Source organism: Salvelinus fontinalis, chromosome 6, assembly GCF_029448725.1.
Source record: "Salvelinus fontinalis isolate EN_2023a chromosome 6, ASM2944872v1, whole genome shotgun sequence".
In the NCBI taxonomy this organism is placed as follows: Eukaryota; Metazoa; Chordata; class Actinopteri; order Salmoniformes; family Salmonidae; genus Salvelinus; species Salvelinus fontinalis.
Window position 1 is genome coordinate 42624404 of NC_074670.1, and position 27311 is coordinate 42651714.

General features: G+C 42.1%; 1 protein-coding gene across 2 annotated transcripts; it reads left to right on the plus strand.

The window, feature by feature from the left end:
- Positions 1 to 717: 717 nt before the first annotated feature.
- LOC129857850 (fragile X messenger ribonucleoprotein 1 homolog B-like) lies at positions 718 to 10866 on the plus strand. 2 transcript variants are annotated; one of them, XM_055926485.1, is made up of 15 exons: positions 718 to 1033; positions 1466 to 1518; positions 1871 to 1973; positions 2246 to 2317; positions 2425 to 2573; positions 2698 to 2788; positions 2886 to 3002; positions 3768 to 3938; positions 4071 to 4149; positions 4253 to 4365; positions 4475 to 4561; positions 4821 to 5046; positions 5280 to 5468; positions 5671 to 5750; positions 8084 to 10866. In XM_055926485.1, the coding sequence occupies exons 1-15, from the start codon at positions 983 to 985 to the stop codon at positions 8279 to 8281; spliced, it is 1779 nt and encodes a 592-aa protein (XP_055782460.1). In that variant the 5' UTR covers positions 718 to 982; the 3' UTR covers positions 8282 to 10866. The 2 variants fall into 2 exon arrangements, with proteins under 2 accessions (XP_055782460.1, XP_055782462.1); XM_055926487.1 differs by having other exon boundaries at positions 1871 to 1964.
- The last annotated feature ends 16445 nt before the right edge of the window (positions 10867 to 27311 follow it).

A 27311-nucleotide genomic window follows, 5' to 3' on the forward strand; every position in this document is an offset into this window, starting at 1 on the left:
GTGTGGCAAAACTGAACATTGGTCTTTTATTGTCCCCCAGCACAAGGTGCACCTGTGTACTGATCATGCTGTTTATTCAGCTTCTTGATAAGCCTCACCTGCCAGGTGGATGGATTATTTTAGCAAAGGAGATATGTTCACTAACAGGCATGTAATACAATTTGTGCATTGCATTTTAGAGAAATAAGCTGTTTGTGCATATGGAACATTCCTGGGATCTTTTATTTCAGCTCATGAAACATGGGACCAACACTTCATGTTGCATTTATATTTTTATTCAGTGTAAATTTAGAGATGTACCATGGGCCTACATACTGAATGTTGTGTTATTTCCAAGGTTTTCAACCATTTCAAAGGAGGAAAATCTATCCTGACTGATATTAAGGCACATTTGTCCAACATGAGAAAAGACACCTACCGGTACATACAAAGTTTCTGTTTTCTACAGCGCTTCCTATAGGCCAATCGGTGCCGTTATTTTTTTGGTCAAGTCTAGTTTTGCCGAATAAGAAAAAAGATGCCAAACTATGCTTGAGTTATTTGAACATGTCAAAGGGGGGGGGGGGGGGGGGAATAATTCAAAGAATAGGTTTCACAGCTTCACAATAGATGTCATATTTTTACTATGATGATTATTACATCCATTGCACAGTGATCGCTGAACCACTCATTCCTGAATAGAAACAGATGAAATGAAACTGAGTGAACATGGTAGAGTTGACCCGTGTCACGTGACAATGGGAAGGGAGGCTCTTATGTTTACACATCAATGCGTGCAAGAGCAGTTGCGAACTGTATAATCTAGCATCATTTAAATGTTTCGCTTTGTTTTCTTTATAAATCTAAAATTCCAACTTTGCAGATCGAAAAATTAAAGCGTGCAAAAGGGTAACGACGTTACCGAGAGATTCAAGACCGGAGTTTTGCAGTCATAGTGTTGTAGCTAACGTTACCCAGCTAGCATTACATTAGCTTAGGTGTCATGGACGAGCTAGCTGTTGAAGTCAGGGGGACGAGTGGGGCTTTTTACAAGGTGGGTTGGTAATGTTAGCTAACTAGCTGCTAGTTCTAGTATTTGAATGCGTTTATGTTGTACAGCGGTGTCCAGTAAATATGTATGCGTTGAGTCAGTCAGTGAGCTATCTTGTTACAGCTAGATAGCTAGGGGGTAACGCGTCAGGCCCAGACAAGACAGCACAGGCTTATTCTACCAGACGTGCAGCCAATGCTAACTAACAACACATCTGAAGTTGTTTCAATAAGGCCATAAATAATTTGAGTTTCGTGTCGTTGGTAGCATTTGTTATTTCGTCGAGTAACGTTAGTTTCAGCTGTTGGCTAGTTAATAAGACTTGCTATCTAACAACAGTCAATGAGATTAAAATATATTTGCCTTTGACCTCTTGTTGGCTCAATGACTGTCTGCTTCATGTCTTGCTTTTTCTCAACCCTTTTCTCATTTTAGGGATATTTGAAGGATGTTCATGAAAGTGCTGTCACAGTGTCATTTGAAAACAAGTGAGTGTTTGGTTTCCGGCAACATAAGCCAATTAGCTAACGTTAGCTAGCTAGTGTTCAAATCTAATATGGCCTTTCCAGCTAGCCAACTAGCTAGCTACTGTAACTAGTTTGTAGTTACAGTAGTTAGATAAATAGCAACGCAGTTTACTACTTTAAATCAGACCCAGCTATTGAGTAATAGTTAACCACCATGGACTACATGTCTACTATAATTAGTTGTACTTGCAAATAACAATTGGTATCTCTTTTAATTGAACTACAGTGTATGTGCACCGCACACTTGTTCAGTTGTTGATTAATTCCCCTTGTGAAGTGCCCTGGTTTAATTTGTTTATTTCTATTCTTTCAGTTGGCAGCCAGAACGTCAAATTCCCTTCCATGATGTTCGATTTCCTCCACCCACAGGTTTTCAGAAAGAGATAAACGAGAGTGATGAAGTTGAGGTATGTGCTGTAAGTAATGGATAAGGACTTCCCTCCCACTGGTCAATGTCAATTAAACCCAATACTTTGCTGATTGCTAGTAGGCTAGGATATACAATGGCAGCTCGATAGTTATGTGTTTCTTGAAAGCAGAAGGGAACTGCTGTTTTGTGTTCTTTCTGTTTGGTTATTCACAGGGTTTTGGTGAATGTGTATCGCAAACAATTGAAATGGATTTCAGTGAGAATAACTCAACACGATGTACTTAATTAATCAAATATTATCCACTGTTCTATCCACAGGTTTATTCTAGGGCTAATGATAAAGAACCATGTGGGTGGTGGCTGGCGAAGGTCCGGATGGTGAAGGGAGAGGTAAGTCCAATGTAGCGGTTCAAGTGAGAGTTTGCATTAATTTATTATTATTATGTAGCTATTGTAATCTTATCATGATGATCCCCATGTAAGTCTCTTCTTCTCAGTTTTATGTCATAGAGTATGCAGCTTGTGATGCCACGCTCAATGAAATAGTCACATTAGAGAGGTTACGGCCTGTCAACCCAAACAAGACAGCTACAAAAAACTCCTTCCTGAAAATTCAACTAGACGTCCCAGAGGACTTGCTGCAAATGTAAGTAGGCCTATTCTTCAAGGCTTTTTCAATTATGTTGTCATTGCTGCCGAATGTGTGACTATTGGTTTTGAGGCTTATGTGTGACTATTGTTATTGGGTCAAAACTGTTTTCTGTTCTTAGGTGTTCGAAAGACTCTCATAAAGATTTTAAGAAGGCAGTGGGAGCATTCAATGTCACTTATGACTCGGACAAAAGACAGCTTGTTATTCTGGTATGTTCGATTCTTTTTCTTGCTTCTCAAAGTTTCACACCTCAGTCCCTGTTAGGTATTGTTTCATACAGTTCCCGCATAATTTCTCTGATTTTAGTCTGTGAATGAGATTACAACCAAAAGGGCGCAGATGCTGAGCGACATGCATTTCCGGAGCCTGCGCACCAAGCTGTCCCTAATGCAGAGGAACGAGGAGGCTAGCCGCCAACTGGAGGTACTTAAAGTTTAAGCACACTCGCAAGTCAAACACATTAGCTAGATTTCCATCCAATTGGTGACAGATTTTCATGCAAATATTCTAAAATCTGCATAACAATATGCACACAATATTTCATTGCATTTTCAACTCTACTGGTGGTTTTCTTACACAAATGTTGTGTTATATAGCGAGTGTGCCCACTTCGGTATTGGCACGTATAGCCTACATGAGATTATTATTATGGAGAAATATTATTCGTATTTGTCAAACGGCAGCCAATAAGACCCTCAATATTTATTGGAAAGGAGTTTTAAGCTCATCACCTTGTACTTTCACCACCCTCTGAAGTTCATCATCATTGATTTCATCTGTAGCCTTATAAACTTCATGCTTTCCCGACTGGTCATAGTGGGAGGACCACACAAGTCCCCAAGTTTACTTCGATATGATGGTTATTATATAAATATTTACGCATAAAAGCATTTCCACCAACATTTCTCACGTAATTCATTTTACTGTCACAAAGATCCTACCTGGTCTAGCGTATTTTGTTTTGTCGACATTTGGAAAGTCTACCGAAACATTTTCTGTTTCCATCAGGCCTGTCATTGTTTTTTTTATCCGACATGTACTTTACTCGCATAAAAAGATTGAATGGAAACCTGCTTATTGTCGCATATTAAGACAAAGCCATGTTAGCGTTGTTAACCTCAATAGGCTCTGTCTCTACATGAGGTGAACTATGGTTAAGCTATGCGTTGGGTTATGGTTTGTGTGCAGAGTTCTCGGCAGCTGGCATCTAGGTTCCATGAGCAGTTTGTGGTCCGAGATGACCTGATGGGGCTGGCCATCGGGACTCATGGTGCCAATATCCAGCAGGCCAGGAAAGTACCTGGGGTCACCACCATAGACCTGGACGAAGAGACCTGCACTTTCCACATCTATGGCGAGGTAGGGAGCTCACCACACAACTAGCACAAATATGGAAGCTCACAAACCTCTACTCACAAGCTATATTTACTTGGTCATACTAGTGATAGACATGCATGTATTTTATCTCCTCTGGGTATGATTCAATTGCAGGATCAAGAGGCAGTGCGCAAGGCTAGGAGCTTCTTGGAATTTTCTGAAGATGTCATCAAAGTACCAAGGAATTTAGTGGGTAAAGTAGAAGATGATAAAATTGTGTTCTGTTTGAAAAGTCATCAAAACTCAGTCTCCATTTTATCGTCATTCATAATCTAATACCACATCTCCTTTGCCAGGGAAAGTCATTGGGAAAAATGGGAAGTTGATCCAGGAAGTAGTGGATAAATCTGGTGTCGTTCGAGTTCGGATTGAGGCTGAGAACGACAAGAAGCCACCTCCAGTGGATGAGGTAAGTGGCTAGACTCAAATGAACTCTGTTTTCACTTTAATTGCTTTCTACTGATGGCTTTGGAGCCACTCTGTCCTCATTAGATCATGTCTATTTGTTTCTCTTACAGGGCATGGTGCCATTTGTCTTTGTGGGTACAAAGGAAAGCATTTCCAATGCTAAAGTACTGTTAGACTATCATCTCAACTATCTGAAGGTTAGAAGCTTTCCCCTATTGCTTTGCTAAAATTTGCAACATGATTATGTTCCTTTTATGGATGTTAAGATAAATGCCACATAGCAGAAGCTTTCATCCAAAGACTGATATCAGGAGTTTGTTTACTGTTCTATTGACTGTTGACTTCATCAGAATGATAGGTTCTGCCTAACATTCATTATTAGATATATAGGTTACTTTTAAATAAGTAAGTTGTTATTGAATACAGTCATGATACAGACACACTGTCTCCCTGTAGGAAGTGGACCAGCTGCGCATGGAGCGGCTGCAGATAGATGAGCAGCTGAGGCAGATTGGGGGAGGAGGCCCCAGGGCCCCGGGGACTGGACGGCCTGACAACAAGATCTTCATTGTAGACAACGGTGGCCTGGGCATGATGGGCATGGGCTCCCAGAGAGGAGGGAAGCCGTTCAGCAGGGGAGGAGGCGGCCGTGGCCGACGCGGTGGTCCCTCTTTTACCTCCGGTATGTAACTAGAGAGAGTGGAGCTGTATCTGCATGTCCATATGGAACAGTAGGCTATGTCCAGAAGGCACTGATTGTCTTCTATGTTTTACTGTATGTTCATACGCAACAAGTTCAGCCTATATGGAACCTTATTTCCTTATTTTCTTCACAATACTATGGCTGTATGGGACTGAGTGGAACTTGGTAAATTGGTGATTATTTACAGGATAACTAATTATCGCTCTCACCAGGCACCAACTCTGAGGCTTCCAATGCGTCTGAGACCGAGTCGGACCACAAGGACGAGCTGAGCGACTGGTCTCTGGCCCCCACTGACGAGCTGACAGGGGGTTTCCCCAAACGACCTGATACACGCAAGAGAGGGGGAGGAGGGCCTCGCGGACGGGGAGGGAGAGGAAGAGGAGGGGGAGGCTTCAAAGGTCTACTATCCATATTTGAACTAGCCTATCTATTCTTACTATAATACCCCTACTGTGCAAGGGCCCCGTTTCACTGTCTGTATATAAATGCATTCGTTGCCTTAGGGTTTTATGTACTGCTGTATGAGTCAGAGTAATGATACAATCATTCTGCCATAATAACATTTTGAGGTCCTGTATATTACCTTGTCTGTCTCTGTAGCTGAAGACATCCAGTGGACTGAGTCACGTTCACGGAATACCAGAGACCCTAAGCTAAGGCCTCAGGAAGATTCTTTGCAGGTGAGGAATTCCAGAAGCACCAGCTGTTCTTTGATCCTGGCAGCAGCCTCAGTTGCTGTGTCATAACACTACCAGTAGATGTCACCATGTACCGTTTCAAGACCTCTGGGAAATGTAGAAAATAATACAATTTGCGCTTCGTAGGAACTTGATTTTGTCATTTGGTCATAAAATGAGCCATTTTGGTCACACAACAGGAGCCGTTTTGCAACTTAGTCAATGACCTCTGACAGAGGCTTAACAGGTAGCAGATAATGGACCCTATCAGATATTTATGTAGTTATTAGTGCTGTATAAAAACTATTGTACAATTTATGCTCCCCGCATATACAAACCACGAAGACTGCCCGAACGCAATATAGTAATTTTGATGACTCACACGGTGAGTCTACTGTAGCCTACTGTACATGGTAAGCTGGTACACAGCTGAGGATTCTTCTGCAATATTCATAACATTTTGACACAATTACAATCTTTTTAGATTTTTTTTAATTACATACATTTATTTCAGTGAACAGTATCAAGCCAGCAGCAGAGGAAACAAAGTGAATTCTTTCCTCTAACTCTCCCCAGTTTTATATTTTGGCTCTCACTGTCTAGCTGGCTAGCTTTAGGATATTTACTAGCCCATACCAGAGAAAAACTTTGCTATGTTATTGACATATGGCAGTACACAAACAAAATCTAGCTCACTTATTTTGCCAGTTAGAAAGAGACGGCCACAAATTAATTCAGAAACGGAGGAGGAGAATAACTGGCTATAGCGAGCTAATGTTAGCTGATGACTCTTCAACAAGAAGCCCCTGTGACAACATTTATCCTACGATCAAAAAATAAACTTTCCCATTGAACAAAATCCACAATTCACAGCTCCAAAGAAAGCCTGTGTCTGGGACTTCACCAAAATGACCCTAGATCTGCGATCAAATCCATTACCAAAGCGTCGTATTTCAATTTAGCCCGCAGGCAGGCTCTATAGAAAACTCCCCTGGCGCCACAGACACTTTCCAATGAGCCATCCACACACACACAGAGCCCAAATGCAGACAGCCAGCAGCTCCAAAAACAATTCATCCGGCAAGCTCCGTAAATAGACAAAACTTTCACATTGAGCAAAATCCACAATCCACCCCGCTAAAGAAACCTGCCTCCTTTCTCCAAAATTTCACCAGATCCACGATCGAATACATGGCCGACGCGTCTCATTTCAGTTTAGCCCGCCATCTACACACAGACCCCACATCGTTCCCAGCCTCTGCTCTATACAGAAACATTGACTTGCATCGCAACTCTTTTCCCATTGGCTTGTACTTTCTATGACATCACCAACAGTTAGCTTTCCACAGCTGGTAGACATTTGGTTACTTTGGCGTTAATCAGTGTTATTTAGGTGGAAGACGTGCGCTTAATGCTGTAGCTCTTTCACTTACACAGTGAAGCCATGATAATGCTCTGTCTCTGCTGGTGCTGCTGGCTGTTCGGAATATTTTATAAGCCAACGTGTTGGTAGGGACAGTATCCACTTTGGAAAAGCAACGTTTTGCTGAACCCTCCTTCCATTGTTGATGGCCATGGAAGTTCTCAAGTCCTGAAATGTGCCCCGCAGATTGACGAGGAGATGCCCAATTCAACCCCGTCATTCTCACAAATCACTTTTTAAGTGTTTCATTTGCGTGGCCATAGAGGCATAGCAAGTGTTTCCACACCCTACTACCACACAAAGCTTGACCATCTTGATGAATAAAAATGCAATTGTTAGTTAGCTCCATACTACTAACACACAAGTTTTATTTGTATTTTTTACCCACGAGTAGATGAAGGGTGAGCATGGATTTTTATTTCCTCACTGTGGAGCTGACGTTGTGTGATTGTTTCCAAAGTTAGTGCTGATTTGGAGAACCTCAAACCCAACTTTTAGGACAATATTACAGTATTATACAAATGTATTTAAAAGTTTGTAATTTGTGAATGTTTTCTTGAGTTGCTCTAATAGTAATATTTGCATTTCTGGCATTGAGAAATAGTTGCTTTATGCCCTTTTTAATTTAAATTGGGGAGACATGGGAACAACAGTTCGAGCTCCGACCATTGAGTTTTTCACCACACGACTGACACGCAATTTATAGAAGTGCCGATTTAATGGTCATCTGTGGCATGTGCAAAGGTAAAGTGATAGCACATTAGCCGACACTATTCTCCAGGAGAATCGAATATCAATGCAACTGGCTGGCGGACAGACTGCTCCAAACTCTAATTCACCTGTACGTGACGCTACTCCGTTGTCCTGCATCTCCCCAATCTACCATCTCATATAGTATCCTCTGGTCCCACAGATCCGAGTGGACAGTAACAATGAGAGGAGTGTGCATGCTGCAGCCAGAGGTCCCCCTGGCCCCGCAGGCGACGGAATTGTCCTCGGAGCAAACCGACAGAGACCCATCAAAGAGCGACCTATCAAGAAGGAGAAGCAGGAGGGCCCTAGTGGTGAATCCACCGCTGTGCCCCCGGTGGTGGTGAACGGGGTGTCGTAGATGGGGCCGACGGAAGGCACCCTCGTCTTTCACACACACACGTCTCTTTCACACACACACCACACCATCAATCCAGAAGCTTCTTCATTAGAGACACGTTAGGCCAAAGAGGACAGGTCCGGGCTGAAATTAAGCACACTTTGGACAATGCAACTCCGACAGCATCAGCGGCAGGTGGATGGGGTGTTGGGTGGGTTACTGTGTACAGGGAAGGAGCCATCTACGCTTTTAGGTGTTAACGGGAGAAGGAAAACTGAGACTGCAGTCTTTTTCTAATTGACATTGTTGACAACTACCTATCAGATGATTAAAAGCTGTGGGGAGAAAATGTTTAAATCAAAATGAGGGGCCACCATGATGAATCTGTATTTCTAAAAAGATATGGTTTTCTATCACTTGTTTGTGTACAGTACTAGCCTTTTCTCCGGCTAGAGGGTTGGATTGTTTGGTCCTTCCTGCCTTCTCTTTCCATCATGATGTGTTTATGGAGCCGTGTGTCACAGTGGAATATAGAACTCATTACCATGTGAGGTCACGGCTGCATCATTAGCAAAAAAAAAAAAGAATAACCCTCCTCTCTGATCTGTGCCTTTATCTCGTGTGGATAGTATCACAAATAGAAGTCAATCAGGGAAGAAGACGACATTGGAAAACAGTAATGGATTTTACTCATGTAGTGGACACAGCTCACCTTCCAAAAAAAAAAATGAAAAGTTTGTCTTTTTAACCTTGCGATGCATGTAGGCTACATCTTTATCATTGGTTTCGACATCTGCGAAAGTCAGCAATCTTGACTTTTCAGAAGCGTTGCTTGGTTTCTGTTTCCTAGTGCTGAATATTGCTTGAATAGGGATGATGATTTTTCTAGCCAATGATAAAGCATTTCTCTTTTTTTAAATGGTGGAATGACCATGAATTCAATATCTATCTTACCATAGAATCACAGTGGAGAAAGATGCTGTGAGTTTATTTGTGTGAATTTTTATTCAAGTCTCAACAGATTCATGTCATTTCACACTGGCTACATTTAATGGAGACTATTAGATTCAGATAGGACTCCATATCGTCAACACTGTACAGTACCTTATGACAGAAGCACTTATATATGGACCTTTTAACATGAACTATGTCGAACTGGGGAGCGATATTGAGCACATGGTCCTTTTGCCATACATTGACCAACAATCACTTTCCTGTTGGTTTTTCATTTAAAAGTGTCAATGGGAAGACTGGCACACACACATCTCTCTCCAACCCTAATATATTGTTCATAAGATATTGACAATTGGTCATTAGATTGTAAATTATATAAAGGGGGGTGCATACTGTATATTATCTCATTTGTTTAACATACTTTTTTGCTATTGTTTTGGACTGAACTTCAAATGTGCACTTATCATTCTTTTTGGTTTATTTGCAACTACTAAATAATATGAACCATAATAAACGGATGTGTTAAGATTTCTTCAGCAGGTGAATCACATGAATGCTGTCAACAATATTACCAAGTTTAGATAACCCTATAGCTAACTCCGAGTCTAATGTACCTTTGCCGTATGGAGGATGAAGTTTAGTCCCATGTTATAACCATATGTCTTATATCGGAGCAGTGCTTGTGCATTAAAACTTTAGTTTACAGTTGAAGAAAAAAAATTACTGTGAGGGTATTCCTAGTGTCTTGTTTTAATAATTTTTGTTTTCTTGTTTACACTCTAAATTGCAACATTGGATGATGTACAGCCAATGGGCATCAGTGAACAGCTGTCTGAGCATCTCTTGTGTTGCTGTTTTTTGCCAATGTCCAATGAGCAAAACTGTCTTTCAGCAGGCTAGCAGCAACTGTTCTCCCCAGCGTTAACAGTCAACAATTGAACTGGCCCTAGTCTGACTCAGTCTTAGGGATTTTATATAAATTAGATAAGTATGATGATGAAATTACATAGACATTAATTTAATATTTTGTACTAATAGCGGAGGGGTGGGATAAGCAAAAAAGCTTTTTAAAACAGAAAATTATGGCAGGTTTAGCCCAGTTTAATGGTGCAGACTTGGAAGAGATGTTTGATCAGATCGTTATGAACGGCCTGAGCAATGTGGGCCATGGTCTCTTCAGAATGGCACCATCCATCTGGGACTTTATCTAACCCTGCCTGGGGCATAAATGGTTTACTCAGTATTTGAATGACATTCATCTATCTGACACAGACAGTAAACTGACAAGATGTTGCAGATCAGCTCACAGTCTACTCTGTTGTCAAGGTCAAGTCACAGTGTTGCCAAACAGACTGTTTTCTAGTTATTTATTTTGGGAACGTATACGATTCAAGAAAAATACAATTGTAAAACATTTATTCTTGCACACATTGTAGGGTGTTGTGTTTTGAAAGCAGAACTGAAACCAGAAATAATGTAGATAGTGAACCAACTGGGTAGACTGACCTTGTATGTTACACCACTTTGGGCAATATTTTCTTTGTACATATTAGCGGAACAGATTGGGCTTTATGTTGACATTGTCTGGTTATAGTGCAATGTATTTTGTATGCAAGCAGTTTCAATAAATAAAGGTTGATCTTCCTCTGCTACTTTAGAGTATTTTGTTTTATTTTGAGCTCTACATATAAAACGTTGGTGGCTATGGATTGGGCAATAATTATAATGAAAGTTAAATATTTGTAGCCATATTTCATCCAAGAACAGTAGCTGCAAATATGTAATGATACTTTGAATCCCTGACTATGAAAAGCTGTCTAATTTTAGAATATTAAAGTGTTGGCACCCTCTGTAGCCATCAATTATTATCTGACCCTGCTGGTCGTCTATGAACGTTTGAACGTATTGTAAAACAATCTGGCCTTAATGGTCATGTACTCTTAAATCTCTACCTGGTATAGCCAGAAGAGAACTGGTCACCCCTCGAAGCCTGGTTGCTCTCTAGATTTCTTCCTGGGTTCCTGCCTTCTCAGGAGTTTTTCCCAGCAACTCTGCTTCTGCCTCTGCAATGCTTGCTCGTTGGGTTTTTAGGCTGGGTATCTGCAAAGAACCTTGTGACAACTGCTGATGTAAAAAGGGCTTTATAAAATACTTTTGATTGATTGTTTCTTGCCCAAAGGAAACCTTACAAAGAACCATGGAGAAGGAGATGAAGGACTGTGGCCTGTTATGGGAAACCCTCTCCAAAAAGGCAAAAAAGTAGTAGTGGTGCTTTCTCCTGGAAGGCTTATGTTCCACATAGGAATGAAGAGGATTAAGTACTTGGGACTTGTGCAGGACACATTTCAGTACCACTGGTACGTATAGTAGCTAGGTAATTTATTTGAAGAGCGCCGATGGGAGTCTCCTTTTGACCACGTGGTGGAGCCCTGGCACAGACTTAGTCCAATCCAATTAGCCTTGTGCCAAAAATTGGTTGTTGCACATTGAGCAGTCATGACATGAACTCAAGAATCGCAACTTCTGCAAAAGATATATGCCGATTATACTGAGCACAAAACAAAGAGGGCACACACTCTTTCTGTCTCTCTCTCTCTTTCTCTCATATATATACATATATACACTGCTCAAAATAATAAAGGGAACACTTAAACAACACAATGTAACTCCAAGTCAATCACACTTCTGTGAAATCAAACTGTCCACTTAAGAAGCAACACTGATTGACAATAAATTGCACATGCTGTTGTGCAAATGGAATAGACAAAAGGTGGAAATTATAGGCAATTAGCAAGACACCCCCAAAAAAGGAGTGATTCTGCAGGTGGTGACCACAGACCACTTCTCAGTTCCTATGCTTCCTGGCTGATGTTTTGGTCACTTTTGAATGCTGGCGGTGCTCTCACTCTAGTGGTAGCATGAGACGGAGTCTACAACCCACACAAGTGGCTCAGGTAGTGCAGTTCATCCAGGATGGCACATCAATGCGAGCTGTGGCAAAAAGGTTTGCTGTGTCTGTCAGCGTAGTGTCCAGAGCATGGAGGCGCTACCAGGAGACAGGCCAGTACATCAGGAGACGTGGAGGAGGCCGTAGGAGGGCAACAACCCAGCAGCAGGACCGCTACCTCCGCCTTTGTGCAAGGAGGTGCACTGCCAGAGCCCTGCAAAATGACCTCCAGCAGGCCACAAATGTGCATGTGTCAGCATATGGTCTCACAAGGGGTCTGAGGATCTCATCTCGGTACCTAATGGCAGTCAGGCTACCTCTGGCGAGCACATGTGACAGACGTGACAGAGTCTGGAGACGCCGTGGAGAACGTTCTGCTGCCTGCACCATCCTCCAGCAAGACCGGTTTGGCGGTGGGTCAGTCATGGTGTGGGGTGGCATTTCTTTGTGGGGCCGCACAGCCCTCCATGTGCTCGTCAGAGGTAGCTCGCCAGCATTCAAAAGTGACCAAAACATCAGCCAGGAAGCATAGGAATTGAGAAGTGGTCTGTGGTCACCACCTGCAGAATCACTCCTTTATTCTGGCTAATTGCCTATAATTTCCACCTTTTGTCTATTCCATTTGCACAACAGCATGTGAAATTTATTGTCAATCAGTGTTGCTTCCTAAGTGGACAGTTTGATTTCACAGAAGTGTGATTGACTTGGAGTTACATTGTGTTGTTTAAGTGTTCCCTTTATTTTTTTGAGCAGCGTATATCCCTCTTTTTCTCTCTCTGCTTTGGCAAAGCAATTTAGCCTGTCATTTCTGCATCCCAGAGACTGACCTAGTTTTGGCCAGCCTAACAACAGCCGCCATGGAGAGAAAGAGAGACCTGATGGCCTCTTCTTTCACCCACTGCTCTCTCTGCCTCTCTCCCTGCTCTTTTTCCTGTTGTTACTGAGGTCCTTGTCAATTGAACCCAGCACTCTAGAGCCCCTCATCCCTTGCCAGTCCCCTCCCTTCCCCTGGCCAACACTGCCTGTACTCTCATTAATACATGCATGGAAAATCAATGGCAACACTTAAAAATGGGCCTGGAGAAGTATTTAATTAGCATATAATGACAGACATACATTCATTAGGTGATTTTATTAGTCAAAATAGTGTTTTGGCTGAATTCAATGTGCTGCGGTTTTGAATGGTATTTCAGAAATCTCAAATAAAGTGTGGTGATGTAGTGAAGCATTTTATAGATTATGTTTTATTTGGTTTATATCTCTCTGTTAAAGAGGTTTATTTTCAGTTGTCTCAGCACAATACAATTGAGGAGCCCTTTTCCTTTCTGCTCTTGTGGCACTCTACCCTGCTTTGTCTTTGTTTTTTTCATCCAGGCCCAACTTTCTTGGCATTGAGCTGCCAAGAAGAGTGCTCTCTCTCTCTCTCTCTCTCTCTCTCTCTCTCTCTCTCTCTCTCTCTCTCTCTCTCTCTCTCTCTCTCTCTCTCTCTCTCTCTCTCTCTCTCTCTCTCTCTCTCTCTCTCTCTCTCTCTCTCTCTCTCTCTCTCTCTCTCTCTCTCTCTCTCTCTCTCTCTCTCTCTCTCTCTCTCTCTCTCTCTCTCTCTCCCTCTCTCCCTCTCTCCCTCTCTCTCTGAAATAGAATAAACTGAAGCACCATTATCCTTTCCATACTTCCAAGGCATCACACAGTGGTCTAACTGTGAACAGCACAGCAAACATCCTCCTTGCCTAAACTATTAAAATACCCAGATTGGTTATCATTACCAATGATTAGATTTCCTACTATCAAGTTGCTGATTAAAGTCTTAATCAAGGTATGTGCATGTAACATTTAAATTGTCCTGTTAATCTGTATTAATCATTAAGATAAAATGAAAATAATTATCAAATTGAGGGTGCATTTCGCTGTTTTCCAAGCAACATAATAATATATAGCTGCAGTTCACGGTCTCATTTCTGCTCAACTGGAAATAAATGACTAAACAAAGAAAGAGCGGAGGGTCCATTACATCCACCACATTGTATTAGTTTGTGGTTGTCCACTTATATTACTTACCTTTGTGCTTCCCATTTTGGACAGAGATAATAGAGTATGCAGTCATAGTCATTATTTCCAATGTGAACTAATGCTGATGGATGAGCATAGGGGACCCATGTTAAAAATGCAAACTAACCCGTTAGCTCTCTTAATTGAAAACTGAAATTAAAGTATTGATTTTTGTATTTTCTCCAGACAAATGAAACATCTTTCCGCTAAGGCCACATGATGGCTGAGAGCAAGGCTCTTCCTTTAACGCACATTAAACTAAACAAATGGCCTTGTCCAGTCTCGATTCAGACTAAGTCAGTCCCCTAGAAGTAGTGAATAGTTTCTACTAGCATAGAATAGACGCTTACCCGTGGGGTTAGTTAGTAAGTAGTAGGTGATGTCGTCACTGAATGTGCTAAACCCTGCAGTACTCATCCATTGAGTAAAGCAGGCCCTAACCCACTTTGTCAAATTCAATTTGCACAAGAGCTATTTTAGAGCTGATGTCAGATGCTTGTCTACTAATGCATTTTGATTAGTATGAAGTCTTCCCCCCTAAATGAGTCGGTGCTTGTGTAATTATCAGCCATCTGATATCTTATCTCTTTGAAGGAGAAACAATGACACTGTGAACAAACTTGCATCTCTTTATCTACACATCAATGGGACTTAAACAGGCTTATTTACATTCCATTACACATCTGACTGAAAGCCTCCTTGGTGGGATGGAATCCAGTGTTTATAAAGTGTCAATCATTTTCAATAGTGAAAAAATCCCTTCGGTTGGCTCCTGTTTAGTAATCGCAGTATTGTATAAGGCAGGGGTTCTCAGACTTTTGGGTGCTGGGGACCCCTTTTGTGATAGCAAATTGATCAGAGACCCCTTCATAATCAGAAATCAACTCGAGTGAGATAAAAATAGCGTGCAAGGAGTTTTACTATGACTTTGGCAGTGCATGGCCAGACGAACCAAGTCTTGTGCCCTGGGAAGGAACATTTTTTAAAGGCCCACCTCTTGGCATAGGAGAGAACATTATAACGTTTTCAAGCTAATTTCCTGTAATTTTGCAAATCTTTTCATGGGGCAGGGAGACTTTCTGTTGTTGCAGTTTAAAACGTATATCCTGCAATTCTATCCGGTTTCCGAGCCGGTCACGGGTGCACCTCAGCCACGCTCAAGGTACTAAACGATATCATAACCGCCATCGATAAAAGACATTACTGTGCAGCCGTCTTCATCGACCTGGCCAAGGCTTTCGACTCTGTCAATCACCATATTCTTATCGGCAGACTCAATAGCCTCGGTTTTTCTAACGACTGCCTTGCCTGGTTCACCAACTACTTTGCAGACAGAGTTCAGTGTGTCAAATCGGAGGGCATGTTGTCCGGTCCTCTGGCAGTCTCTATGGGGGTACCACAGGGTTCAATTCTCGGGCCGACTCTTTTCTCTGTATACATCAATGATGTTGCTCTAACCAAAAAAGTTTTAAACAAATATAAATACATTTTATATTTGAGATAATTCAAAGTAGCCACCATTTTCCTTGATGACAGCTTTGCAAACTCTAGGCATTCTCTCAACCAGCTTCATGAGGTATGCATTTCAATTAACCGGTGTGCCTTGTTAAAAGTTAATTTGTGGAATTTCTTTCCTTCTTAATAATGTGTTTGAGCCAATCAGTTATGTTGTGACAATGTAGGGATGGTATACGGAAGATAGCCCTATTTGGTAAAAGACCAAGTCCATATTATGGCAAGAACAGCTCAAATAAGCAAAGAGAAACGACAGGCCATCATTACTTAAAGACATGAAGTTCAGTCAATCCGGAAAATTTCAAGAACTTTGAAAGTTTCTTCAAGTGCAGTCGCTAAAACCATCAAGCGTTATGATGAAACTGGTTCTCATGAGGACTGCCACAGGAAAGGAAGACCCAGAGTTACCTCTGCTGCAGAGGATTAGAGTTAACTGCACTTCAGATTGCAGCCCAAATAAATGCTTCACAGAGTTCAAGTAACAGACACATCTCAACATCAACTGTTCAGAGGAGACTGCGTGAATCAGGCCTTCATGGTCGAATTGCTGCAAAGAAACCACTACTAAAGAACACCAATAAGAAGAGACACAGAGTAGGTGAACGGATGATCTCTGCATGTGTGGTTCCCACCGTGAAGCATGGAGAAGGAGGTGTTGGGATGGTGTGGGGGTGCATTGCTGGTAACACTGTCTGTGATTTTGTAATGAGACAGAGAGTTCAGAGTAGCGTTCCAAATTTAATTCCCCACACGGGTGAACACACGACGCTCCTCTAAACCAAATGCTTCACCACAAGCAAAGTGAGAAACACGAAAATAAACATCCACCAACGAACACGTATCCTGACACACAAGAATGTACAGACTGTACACACAACAATCCCGCACACCCAGCAGGCCGGGCTGCTGGGTAATAAAGCCCCACAAATCACCCTAACCACAAACAGGTGTCAATAATCAACAAAAAGGGAGGGGGAGGAAAAGTCAGTAGCAGCTAGTAGGCCGGTGACGACGACCGCCGAGCACCACCCGAACAGGAAGGGGAGCCACCTTCGGTGGGAGTCGTTACAGATTTATTTAGAATTCAAGGCACACTTAACCAGTATGGCTACCACAGCATTCTGCAGCGATACGCCATCCCATCTTGTTTGCACTTAGTGGGACTATAATTTGTTTTTCAACAAGACAATAACACAAAACACACCTTCAAGCTGTGTAAGGGCTATTTGACCGAGAAGGAGAGTGATGGAGTGCTGCATCAGATTACCTGGCCTCCACAATCACCCGACCTTAACCCAATTGAGATGTTTTGTGATGAGTTGGACCACAGAGTGAAGGAAAAGCAGCCAACAACTGCTCAGCGTATGTGGGAACTCCTTCAAGACTGTTGGAAAAGCATTCCTCGTGAAGCTGGTTGAGGGAATGCCAAGAATGTGCAAAGCTGTCATCAAGGCAAAGGGTGGCTACTTTGAAGAATCTCAAATATAAAATATAAAATGTATATGTTGAACACTTTGTTGGTTACTACATACTACAATGGAGAAAATAGTAAAAATAATGAAAAACCCTTGAATGAGTAGGTGTGTCCAAACTTTTGACTGGTACTGTACATATTTTGAGATCTGGCCTCGGACTCCCTTCAGTAGCTCTGACCCCACTTTGAGAACCAGGAGCGACATGCACTCATTATTTTAGAGGATTCACAATGTACATCAGGATGGAGGCGTGTGGTACGTAGTGAAGCTGTTCCCCCCTCCGGAAGTTTGTATTCTTCAAACACCTAACACAGCTCATTCGCTTGCTCTATAGCCATAATCCTTACGCCTATGTCTATGTCAAAAATATGTATATTTTTCTGCATAGGTTATCTTAGCATACCTCTTTACCTGTTCAATTGTTATTTTAATTAATGGTGCACATTGATTCTTTAAGAACTTGATGCCTTAGTTTAGTACCGCTGCCACACTGGTAGTATCATAACCAATAATTAAAGCATTTTTTGTCAACTGTCTATCGATTTATTGTTATTTGAGTTTTGAAAAGAACAGCCTAATTGTCTGTCAATATTTGCATGCATAGCTCTGTCTATGGATTTCACAGTGGAAAACATCCATGAGTACATAAACAGTGAATTTGAATTCACTGTTCATGAATTTCCAACTTCAGAAAATTGTTAGGTGGCTAATATTATGGAGAAATAACAAAACTTTGTTTAGACTACATAGCTTGATCAAATTAATTTACAAAACATACTTCTTGCCAGTCACCTGCAGCTAAAATCAAGTCAAATGCTGTGTGTGTCACTCTACACTCTCTCTCCTCTTACAGTGACGATACTGCACACACTAGAGTATAGGCACCTCTTTGCTCCGTGCATCTAGGAAGGAACCACTTACCTGGTCCAGTCAGTGTGCCCTCCCCACCCCCCACCCGCAAAATACCACTGGCAGATCTTTTTACAAATAATTATGACAAAATGTGAGCTTAAAGGACACATCTGAGGGGCACATGCCTTTGTGCCCCCTACGGGCATGACACCACTGTTGAGAACCCCTGGTATAATGGTTTTAGTTTAAATACGCCACTGTTCCTTGATTTGAAAATACCTTGGACCATAATAAGCACTATGATATATCGCCCTTCCCTCGGCAGGTATATTTCTCACTGTGAAGATTAATCGCTGAGAACAAGAATACATGAGGCTGAGACTGAAAAACAGGAGTAATATGCAAAGTGGGACCAGGTTTCAGTATTGATCAGATGGCCACATCTGGGGGTTCTGTGGTGGAGTGCTATGAGCCATTTTAAGTAATAATACTTTTTTTTTATCAGGGAAGTCAGTGCAGCTGTAGCCCTTGGTTGTTTCTCCCAGACAGACTACCACAGCATACAGACAGTCAACACATCACTCCTACAGTTTGGCCAAAGTTATGCAGACAGCTTTTGTTGACTAGTTGAATTAACTTGTTGAGTGCTCCATAAACACTACCCACTTGGCACTGACGTCAATTCAACATCAATTCCACTTTGGTTCAACGTAATTTGATTGAAATGATGTGGAAACTATGTTGATTCAACAAGTGTGTGCCCAGTGGATAAGACCTCCCATAGAGTACCACAGTATGAGTCATCATACCCATAAAACCTAGCGGTCACACAGGGAGATGGTTCCAATCGTTTTTCAATCATTGATTTTTCCCATAGGGGATTTTAGAAACACTTATAAGGGCACAAATAAGGGCTGTGTTTTATGCTTACCCTGGCGTGACGTTTTGATAACCGTGTAAATCTCTCTTGGACAAGGTGACTTTTATCAATATGTTCACCGGATTTTACCCCCCCCCCCCCCCCCAAAACAAAATTAACCGCTAATTAGCTGCTAATGTGGCTATCACAAAGAACTTCAAATGCCATGATGATCTGGACGAGACAGCCGAATCGAGGCAGTACGAATCTCTGGATTAACTATCTAATGTTAGCTAAATATAATAATGCCTAAATTGGCTACATTTCTTTAAATTTACATTTCTGTGAACTGTCTTGTGGAAGTTTTAAATTGACACAATACCTGTTAGCAAAGGTGTCAGCTAGAGATGACGTGTAAGTGCTTGGAGGGATTTCTTGTTTTGCATGATTTCTACTTTGAGGCTAATTATCATTTTCAAATCTAGTAATAAATAGAGCAGAATATATTGATAAAAGTCACCTTGTCCGAGAGAGATTCACATGGTTATCAAAACATCACGCCAGGGTAACGCTTCGAACACATCGACAGCATCCTTGCGCAAAATAGTTTGCAGCATCATCTGGATATGTGTGTAACAAAAGTTCAACATTCACCTTCTGCTTCCATTTCTGTCAAGCCGTCTACACACCAAACGCACTGACACCGAACGCACTGAAACTGCCTCAACACAATGCTGCAAGGAAAACGCAGAGTTTCATTGGAAATGAATGTAATTCTGGTGTACCAAAATGCAATGACATTGTCGGTGTGATCGAAGCGTAAGCCTACACGAAACACAGCCCTTATTTTAAGTGTTTCTAAAATTCCCTAAGGGGAAAATTAATAGTGGAAAAATGGTTGGAACCATTTCCCTGTTTGACCGCTAGGTTTTATGGGTATTATGACACCTCCACTGTGGGACTCTATGAGGTCTATCTGTCACATTGGCCGTGATTGATGGTTCCTGTCCATCAATAGTTACTACCAGAAATTTGTTCAAAAAAAGCTCAGAGCAGGAGGAAGCATACCATAGTGTTTAAGGCAGTTATTCCGATCTCACAGGGTTAATAAACTCAAGGTGACTTATTTTCCCCTGATTTAAAAAAAGCTGTCATAGGAAAATATCTTGATGCTTAATTCTGAGAAATGTCATGCTCAGTCTCATACTCCGGAGGTGCAGGCAGCGGGAATTAGGGGATGAGTCACTCTGGATGTGGGATAGAGAGTGAGACTAGGCTAGGCTGGGCTGGCTGGGCTAGCTTTGGCTGTGTTCCTCCTCCTGTGTCTCCAGTCTGTGACAGCGCCTCCGTGTCCAGGGCTACTGCAGGAGGCAGGACTGAGGCCACTGGATGATTGGTCCTGACAGGTCTCTGGCCATGCGCCTTGAGTGGGGTGGTTGTCAGGAGATAAGGCTTTCGTCACACCCCACTACACAGCCTTGGAAAGGCTCCCATCCCCACCCCTCCCACAGACAGAGAGACAGACAGACTGATCCTCCCATGCGGACTGTTTTCACACTCGGATGGGCTACAGCAGGGACCAGGCAGGTGTAACATAAGCGTGGCGTTTACAGGGTGGGAGGGAAGGACAGACAGAACATGGATCTGGTCCATCCTCCTCTCCTCTCTGGGCCAATCCCATCCCCTCAAAAAAAAATTACCTTTATTTTCATTCTGACTTTCATAATTTTAGCAACAAACACTATATATAAAAAGTATGTGGACACCCCTTTAAATGAGTGGATTTGGCTATTTCAGCCACACCTATTGCTGACAGGTGTATGAAATTGAGCACACAGCCATGCAATCTCAATAGACAAACATTGGCAGTGGAATGCTGTTACTGAAGAGCTCAATGACTTTCAACGTGGCACCGTCATAGGATGTCTTCTTTCCAACAAGTCAGTTCGTGAAATGTCTGCCCTGCTAGAGCTGCCCCGGTCAACTGTAAGTGCTGTTATTGTGAAGTGGAAATGTCTAGGAGCAACAACAGTTCAGCCACGAACTGGTAGGCCACACAACCTCAAAGAACAGGATTGCCGAGTGCGGAAATGCAAAGCGCGTAAAAATCACCTGTCCTCGGTTGCAACACTCACAACTGAGTTCCAAACTGCCTCTGGAAGCAACGTCAGCACCAAAAATATTAGTCGGGAGTTTCATGAAATGGGTTTCCATGGCCGAGCTGCCGCACACAAACCTAAGATCACCATGCACCATGCCAAGTGTCGGCTGGATTGGTGTAAAGCTCCCCGTCACTGGATTCTGGAGCAGTGGAAACGCATTCTCTGGAGTGAAGAAGCATCGTGTTCTCTGGAATGCTGAATCACGCTTCACCATCTGGCAATCCGACAGACAAATCTGGGTTTGGTGAATGCCAGGAGAACGCTACCTGCATAGTGCCAATGCATAGTGCCAACTGTAAAGTTTGATGGAGAAGGAAAAATGGTCTGGGGCTGTTGTTAATGATTTGGACTAGGCCCCTTAGTTCCAGTGAAGGGAAATCTTAACGCTACCGCATTCAATAACATTCTACACGATTATGTGCTTTGTGGCAACTTTGCGGCAACAGTTTGGGGAACGCCCTTTCCTGTTTCAGCATGACAATGCCCCCGTGCACAAAACAAGGTCCATACAGAAATGGGTTGTCAAAATCGGTGTGGAAGCTGGCCTCCAAACAGCCCTGACCTCAACCCCATCAAACACCTTTTATAATGAATTAGAACGCTGACTGCAAGCCAGGCCGATTTGCTCAACATTCTTCCCCGACCTCACTAACGCTCTTGTGTCTGAATAGAAGCGAGTCCACACAGTAATGTTCCAACATCTAGTGGAAATCCTTGCCAGAAGAGTGGAGGCTGTTATAGCAGCGAAGGGGGGACCAACTCCATATTAATACCCATGATTTTGGAATGAGATGTTCGACGAGCATACTTTTGGTCACGTGGTGTATTATCATATTTTCTATGCCAAGACAGTATAAGCATATTCATTCCCTGTTAATACTGAATCTAGCATTGGTAATAATAACACTGTTATTTTAATTGAGAACTTTCACTGTCTAGATTATAATAACACATTGGAATGAATCTGATATACAAATGTCAAATGTTCTCTTTTTTCCCTCGCTGCCAGAGTACTAAGTCACCATATTGCCGTCTACAGTCTGCTAAATCCGTTGTGTCCTCTTTTCACATTAGCAGCAGTCCGTACAATTGTTGTACGTGGTTAGCCCAGGAGATTTTATTCATAGTGGGAAAAAATGTCCCTCTGGATCCAGCAGGGAGCACTCCTCCACAGCAGCAGGACAAAAGCGGGAGGCCAGAGTAGCCAAAGCGTGTCAGGTGTGATCCACCTGTGACACACACAACTCGCCGCCGGGAAACAAAAAACATTGTGTGTATCTCCATTCTGCCTGTGGCATCCGACTGCTGCTCGGAGGCATGTGTCCCTAGCTGTCAGGCTATAGGGTGTGTGAGGCCCTGTACTGATACACACTTCCAGACCCCTTTTTCTCCTCAGTCTAGAGTCCCTCTATCTGTTTTGCCTCGTTTGTTCTCCTCAATTAATCCTTCTATTGATGTGGTACTGATGACAAATAGCAAATGTGTCGTTCAAACAGGAAATTATTGCACCATCCATTGTAAAAATATTTTGGGGTGTATTCCTCTGTCAGCTAGAATGAGCCAAAGTCACACATTTGGGATAGACAATCCATACATTGTAACGTTTGATAGAACTACATCTTTTGTGAGATGTATGGCCAGTAAGCCTAATGGCAAATTGGAGCAGGCATTGGGACGGTGTGTCTGATTGGCGGTATATTACTGGTCCAGGCTGGTGAGTGACAGCAGTGATGCTTCCCACCACCTTGTGAACAGATAGCAGATTGATGTGTTCTTCAGGTGGGTGGGTTGCTGGATGGTGTGGACGCAGCAGCATCCAGATGGCTCATTACTACTGACAGCACTTTGTTTTATCCCCCACACTCACTAAAAGGTCACAGTTTCTGCTGACGTCTGCCCATGCTCTGGGCAGGGGGGTTTACACAAAGAAGTGGGCGATTTACGAAGGATCTGCAGTACAGTGCTATTGAGTTTATTATTTCTTAGAAATTTAGCTAGGACTGGGATGAGTGAGGTCAGGACCAGCACTGTTCCAGGAGCTTTGATATAGCAATGGTAGTAAAGCAGGTAGCATCTTACAGTGATCTTACAATAATTCCATAGTCCTTTCATATTGCAACTTTTCATTTTTTTGCACGAGAAACTGTACATGTGGACTCCAGTATTCTCTGTGTATTTGGACCTTGGTGTTTCCAATGTTTGGGTCCTGTGATGCTCTGTGTGTTCAGACTGCATGGTGTCCAGTGTGTGCTGACTGCAGGCTAGGATACTGTAGGATGGCAGGGCTGGTGTATGTGGACCCCAGGGTTCATGGGCTCCCAGCACAGCCACAGCCAGCCTCAGACATCAGCCACAACCATCCTCCTCAGATCAGCCTGAGAGCGTTTAATGTGGCCGGCTTGGCTGTGCTCACACCAGCAGCTCCCATGGAGCTCAGCGGTACATTTAAGCCACAAGAATTAGGAGGGAGAGAATGTTTGGGCCCTATTCCCCTCCTCAGTCTATGATTAATCCCGTCATCCCGCAGAAAACACTATCATTATCAATTCCCCTGGATCCAGCGGCAGGAATTATTTGATTATTTTCTTCAAAGACCTTCTATCTATGTGGTCATTATTTCTGCCGGGAACTTTTTCTCTGGCTCCGCACAAACAGATGATGCCAGAAAAGAAAAGAGCTAGGGGAAAAATACAAAAGAAAAAAACATTCAAAAACGAACACGGAAGATTTCACCACAAGAAAATAATTGATGGTTTGTAATACAATGGAGATTGTGGTGGTATAGTCTTTCATAGGGTTCATCATCATGGTTATGCTGACAAGTTGATGATGACAGGCAGACAGACAATGGCACAAATATAGATATGTGGTGTATCGGCTTTGTTTGTTTAGATATGGAATGGCTTCCAGGAAATGTTAAATTTAGTCATATTTGCATTATGCATCCCACACACCTCTTTTATTACAAAAATATATTGGTATTTTTTACATGTTGATGACACACAGAGAATCTGCTGAATATCACCTTGATTTGTTTAGTTATGGAATGGCTACAAGGACATTTACAATTCGTCAAAACGGCATTGTATGTAGTCTACTTTATTTATTTTCTTTTGTAATTTAATTGGAGCTTTGAGAACACAAATACAGTATTGAAGTACCGATCAATGCCAAAAAGATTTCACTGTTGAAATTAGCCAGAGGCACTTTGGTTTTGTGTTCATGGCATTATAGCTTTCTCTCTTTTCACACTGAAAGCGTTCCGGATGACTGCTACTTAAGAGAGACTTTCTAGACAAAAGAATATGGAGTCTACAGCGAATAGAACTGTGCATGGCGTATAAAGAAATCAACATTACACTAGTCACTCAGAGGCACAGAACTAATGCTTATGATATTTGGCCTATGTTTTGAGGGAAAAATAACCAAAGGCAATATTTCCAGAATCATGTTCATATCAAGTGCAGCCAGTTGATGGATCACGCGCATTTATCAAACGTATATTGAATTTGGGGTGGGTAATGGAGTAATTTGATAATGGCCATAGAGAACAATGGTACTGCTCCGCTGTAAAAAAAATCAGACGAGCTAAGGTAAATGGCTGTTGAATCGTTTTTTGTTTTTTTAAGAACACTTCATCCTATTCCATTCTAATCTTCAACACTGCCACACAAAAATACTGTAATTTATAATGAAGACATTTAATGCATCTGGAGAGCTGGCATTTACAATGAGTTGTGTCAGAAACGAGAGAGAAAGAGAGCGAGAGAGAGAGAGAGAGAGCAGATTATTTAGTGGGCCTGACGAAGGTAGCTAATTAGCATCTGTCACTCAGCAGGCAGGGCTGCCATGGAGAGGTTGATTCAGTGCCCCGCTGCCAGTGCTACTGCCAATTATCAATGAACACATTGGAGAGCCATGTTAAAGAGCTGTGTTCATATTACTATATTCTGGGGACCATGAAGACAGAAGCAATATCAATATATTTTTATTTTCACTCAAGCTGCAGTTTAAAACTGTTTCTCTAGAAATTGCATATTCATCTCAGAGATTTTTATGAGCTGAATTTATGATACACACATCCAGAGTGATGCTGTTGCTTTGGCCTGTGGAAGCTAGTTGTGGAACTCATGCATAATACATTGATGTTGTCAGTTATACTCAGATGAACAGACAAAAATGAGCCATACTCAATCAGAAATGCAATGATACCAGCTAAATGGATCCTGCCACCCAACAATCATCCTCAGGGAGTTTTGACTGGACCTATGCGTTTTTAATGTTTACTTAAACTGCCAGACATAGGAAGTATACACAGCTCCAGTCTGAGAGGATGACTTTCGCCAGACTCACCTTGATGTTGTGGCTGCTCTGGGGTTAGTTGTGCTGATTGAGGATCTGTCTGGCTAGCCTAAGTACGTGAAATGTGCTACTGGATCTGTCTCCTTCCACCTCCTCCAGTCTGGACAGATATGATCCTGAGCCTCCACTTTGTCCTGTGAGCTAGGGTTGAGGAGAGTTGAGATTGTGTTATGAATGGGCCGACAGAAGAGGGAAGTTAGAGAGATAATTAACTCTGAAATTACAGTGGTATAATTAGGAGGTGATCCCCCTCAGACCGTATCAACTTAGCTCATAATGACTCTTTTTCATTTTAGGGAGATGAAAAGGGACACAGAGACAATTGCAGGGCCTCCTCACTCTGATGAGGTATTTTCCAATCACTTCTCACAGCTTCTGACAAGTGATTTAACCACAGGCAATTTCAACAAATGGCTGCTATGTCTCTTGCAGTGAATTATGTCTATGGGTGGACAAAGGGATTGGGAAAAATGTTGATGAACATTCAAAAATGTAAAAAATCTCACCACCCTAGTATGGAAGAAATGATGAAGACATCTATTTTAAAACATAATTATGACAGTTGTGTACAAATACAGAACAACTCAAAAGTTTGGACACACCTACTCATTCCTGTCTTTTTCTTTATTTCCACTACTTTTCAACATTGTTATTTCTACTATTTTTTACATTGTTATTAATACACTTTTCTACATTTCTACCATTTTCATACATTTTCTACATTGTAGAATAATAGTGAAGACATCAAACATTGAAATAACACATATGGAATCATGTAGTAACCAAAAAAACAAATCAAAAAACATTTTATATTCTTCAACGTTACCACCCTCTCAACCAGCTTCACCTGGAATGCTTTTCCAACAGTCTTGAAGGAGTTTCGACATGCTTAGCACTTGTTGGCTGCTTTTCCTTCACTCTGCGGTTCAACTCATCCCAAACCATCTCAATTGGGTTGAGGTCGGGTGATTGTGGAGACCAGGTCATCTGACGCAGCCCTCCATTACTCTCCTTCTTGGTCAAATAGCCCTTGCACAGCCTGGAGATGTGTTTTTGGTCATTGTCCGGTTGAAAAACAAATGATAGTCCCAGTAAGCGCAAACCAGATGGGATGGCATATCGCTGCAGAATGCTGAGGTAGCCATGCTGGTTAAGTGTGCCTTGAATTCTAAATAAATCACAGACAGTGTCACCAGCAAAGCAACCCCACAACATCACACCTCCTCCATGCTTCACGGTAGAAACCACACATGCAGAGATCATCCGTTCACCTACTCTGCGTCTCACAAAGACACAGCGGTTGTAACCAAAAATCTCAAAATGGACTCACCAGAACAAAGGACAGATGTCCTCCGGTCTAATGTCCATTGCTCATGTTTTTTGGCCCAAGCAAGTCTCTTCTTCTTATTGGTGTTCTTTAGTAGTGGTTTCTTTGCAGCAATTCGACCAATTCGACCTGTAGGCCTGATTCGCGCAGTCTCCTCTGAACAATTGATATTGAGATGTGTCTGTTACTTGAACCCTGTGAAGCATTTATTTGGGCTGCAATCTGAGGTGCAGTTAACTTAATGAACTTATCCTCTGCAGCAGAGGTAACTCTGGGTCTTTTCTGTATTGACTGACCTTCATGTCTTAAAATAATGATGGACTGTCATTTCTCTTTGTTTTTTTGAGCTGTTCTTTCAATAATATGGACTGTCACAACACAGTTGATTGGCTCAAATGCATTAAGAAGGAAAGAAATTCCACAAATTGACATTTAACAAGGTACACCTGTTAATTGAAATGCATTCCAGGTAACTACCTCACAAAGCTCGTTGAGAAAATGCCAAAAGTCTGCAAAGCTGTCATCAAGGCTAAGGGTGGCTACTTTGAATAA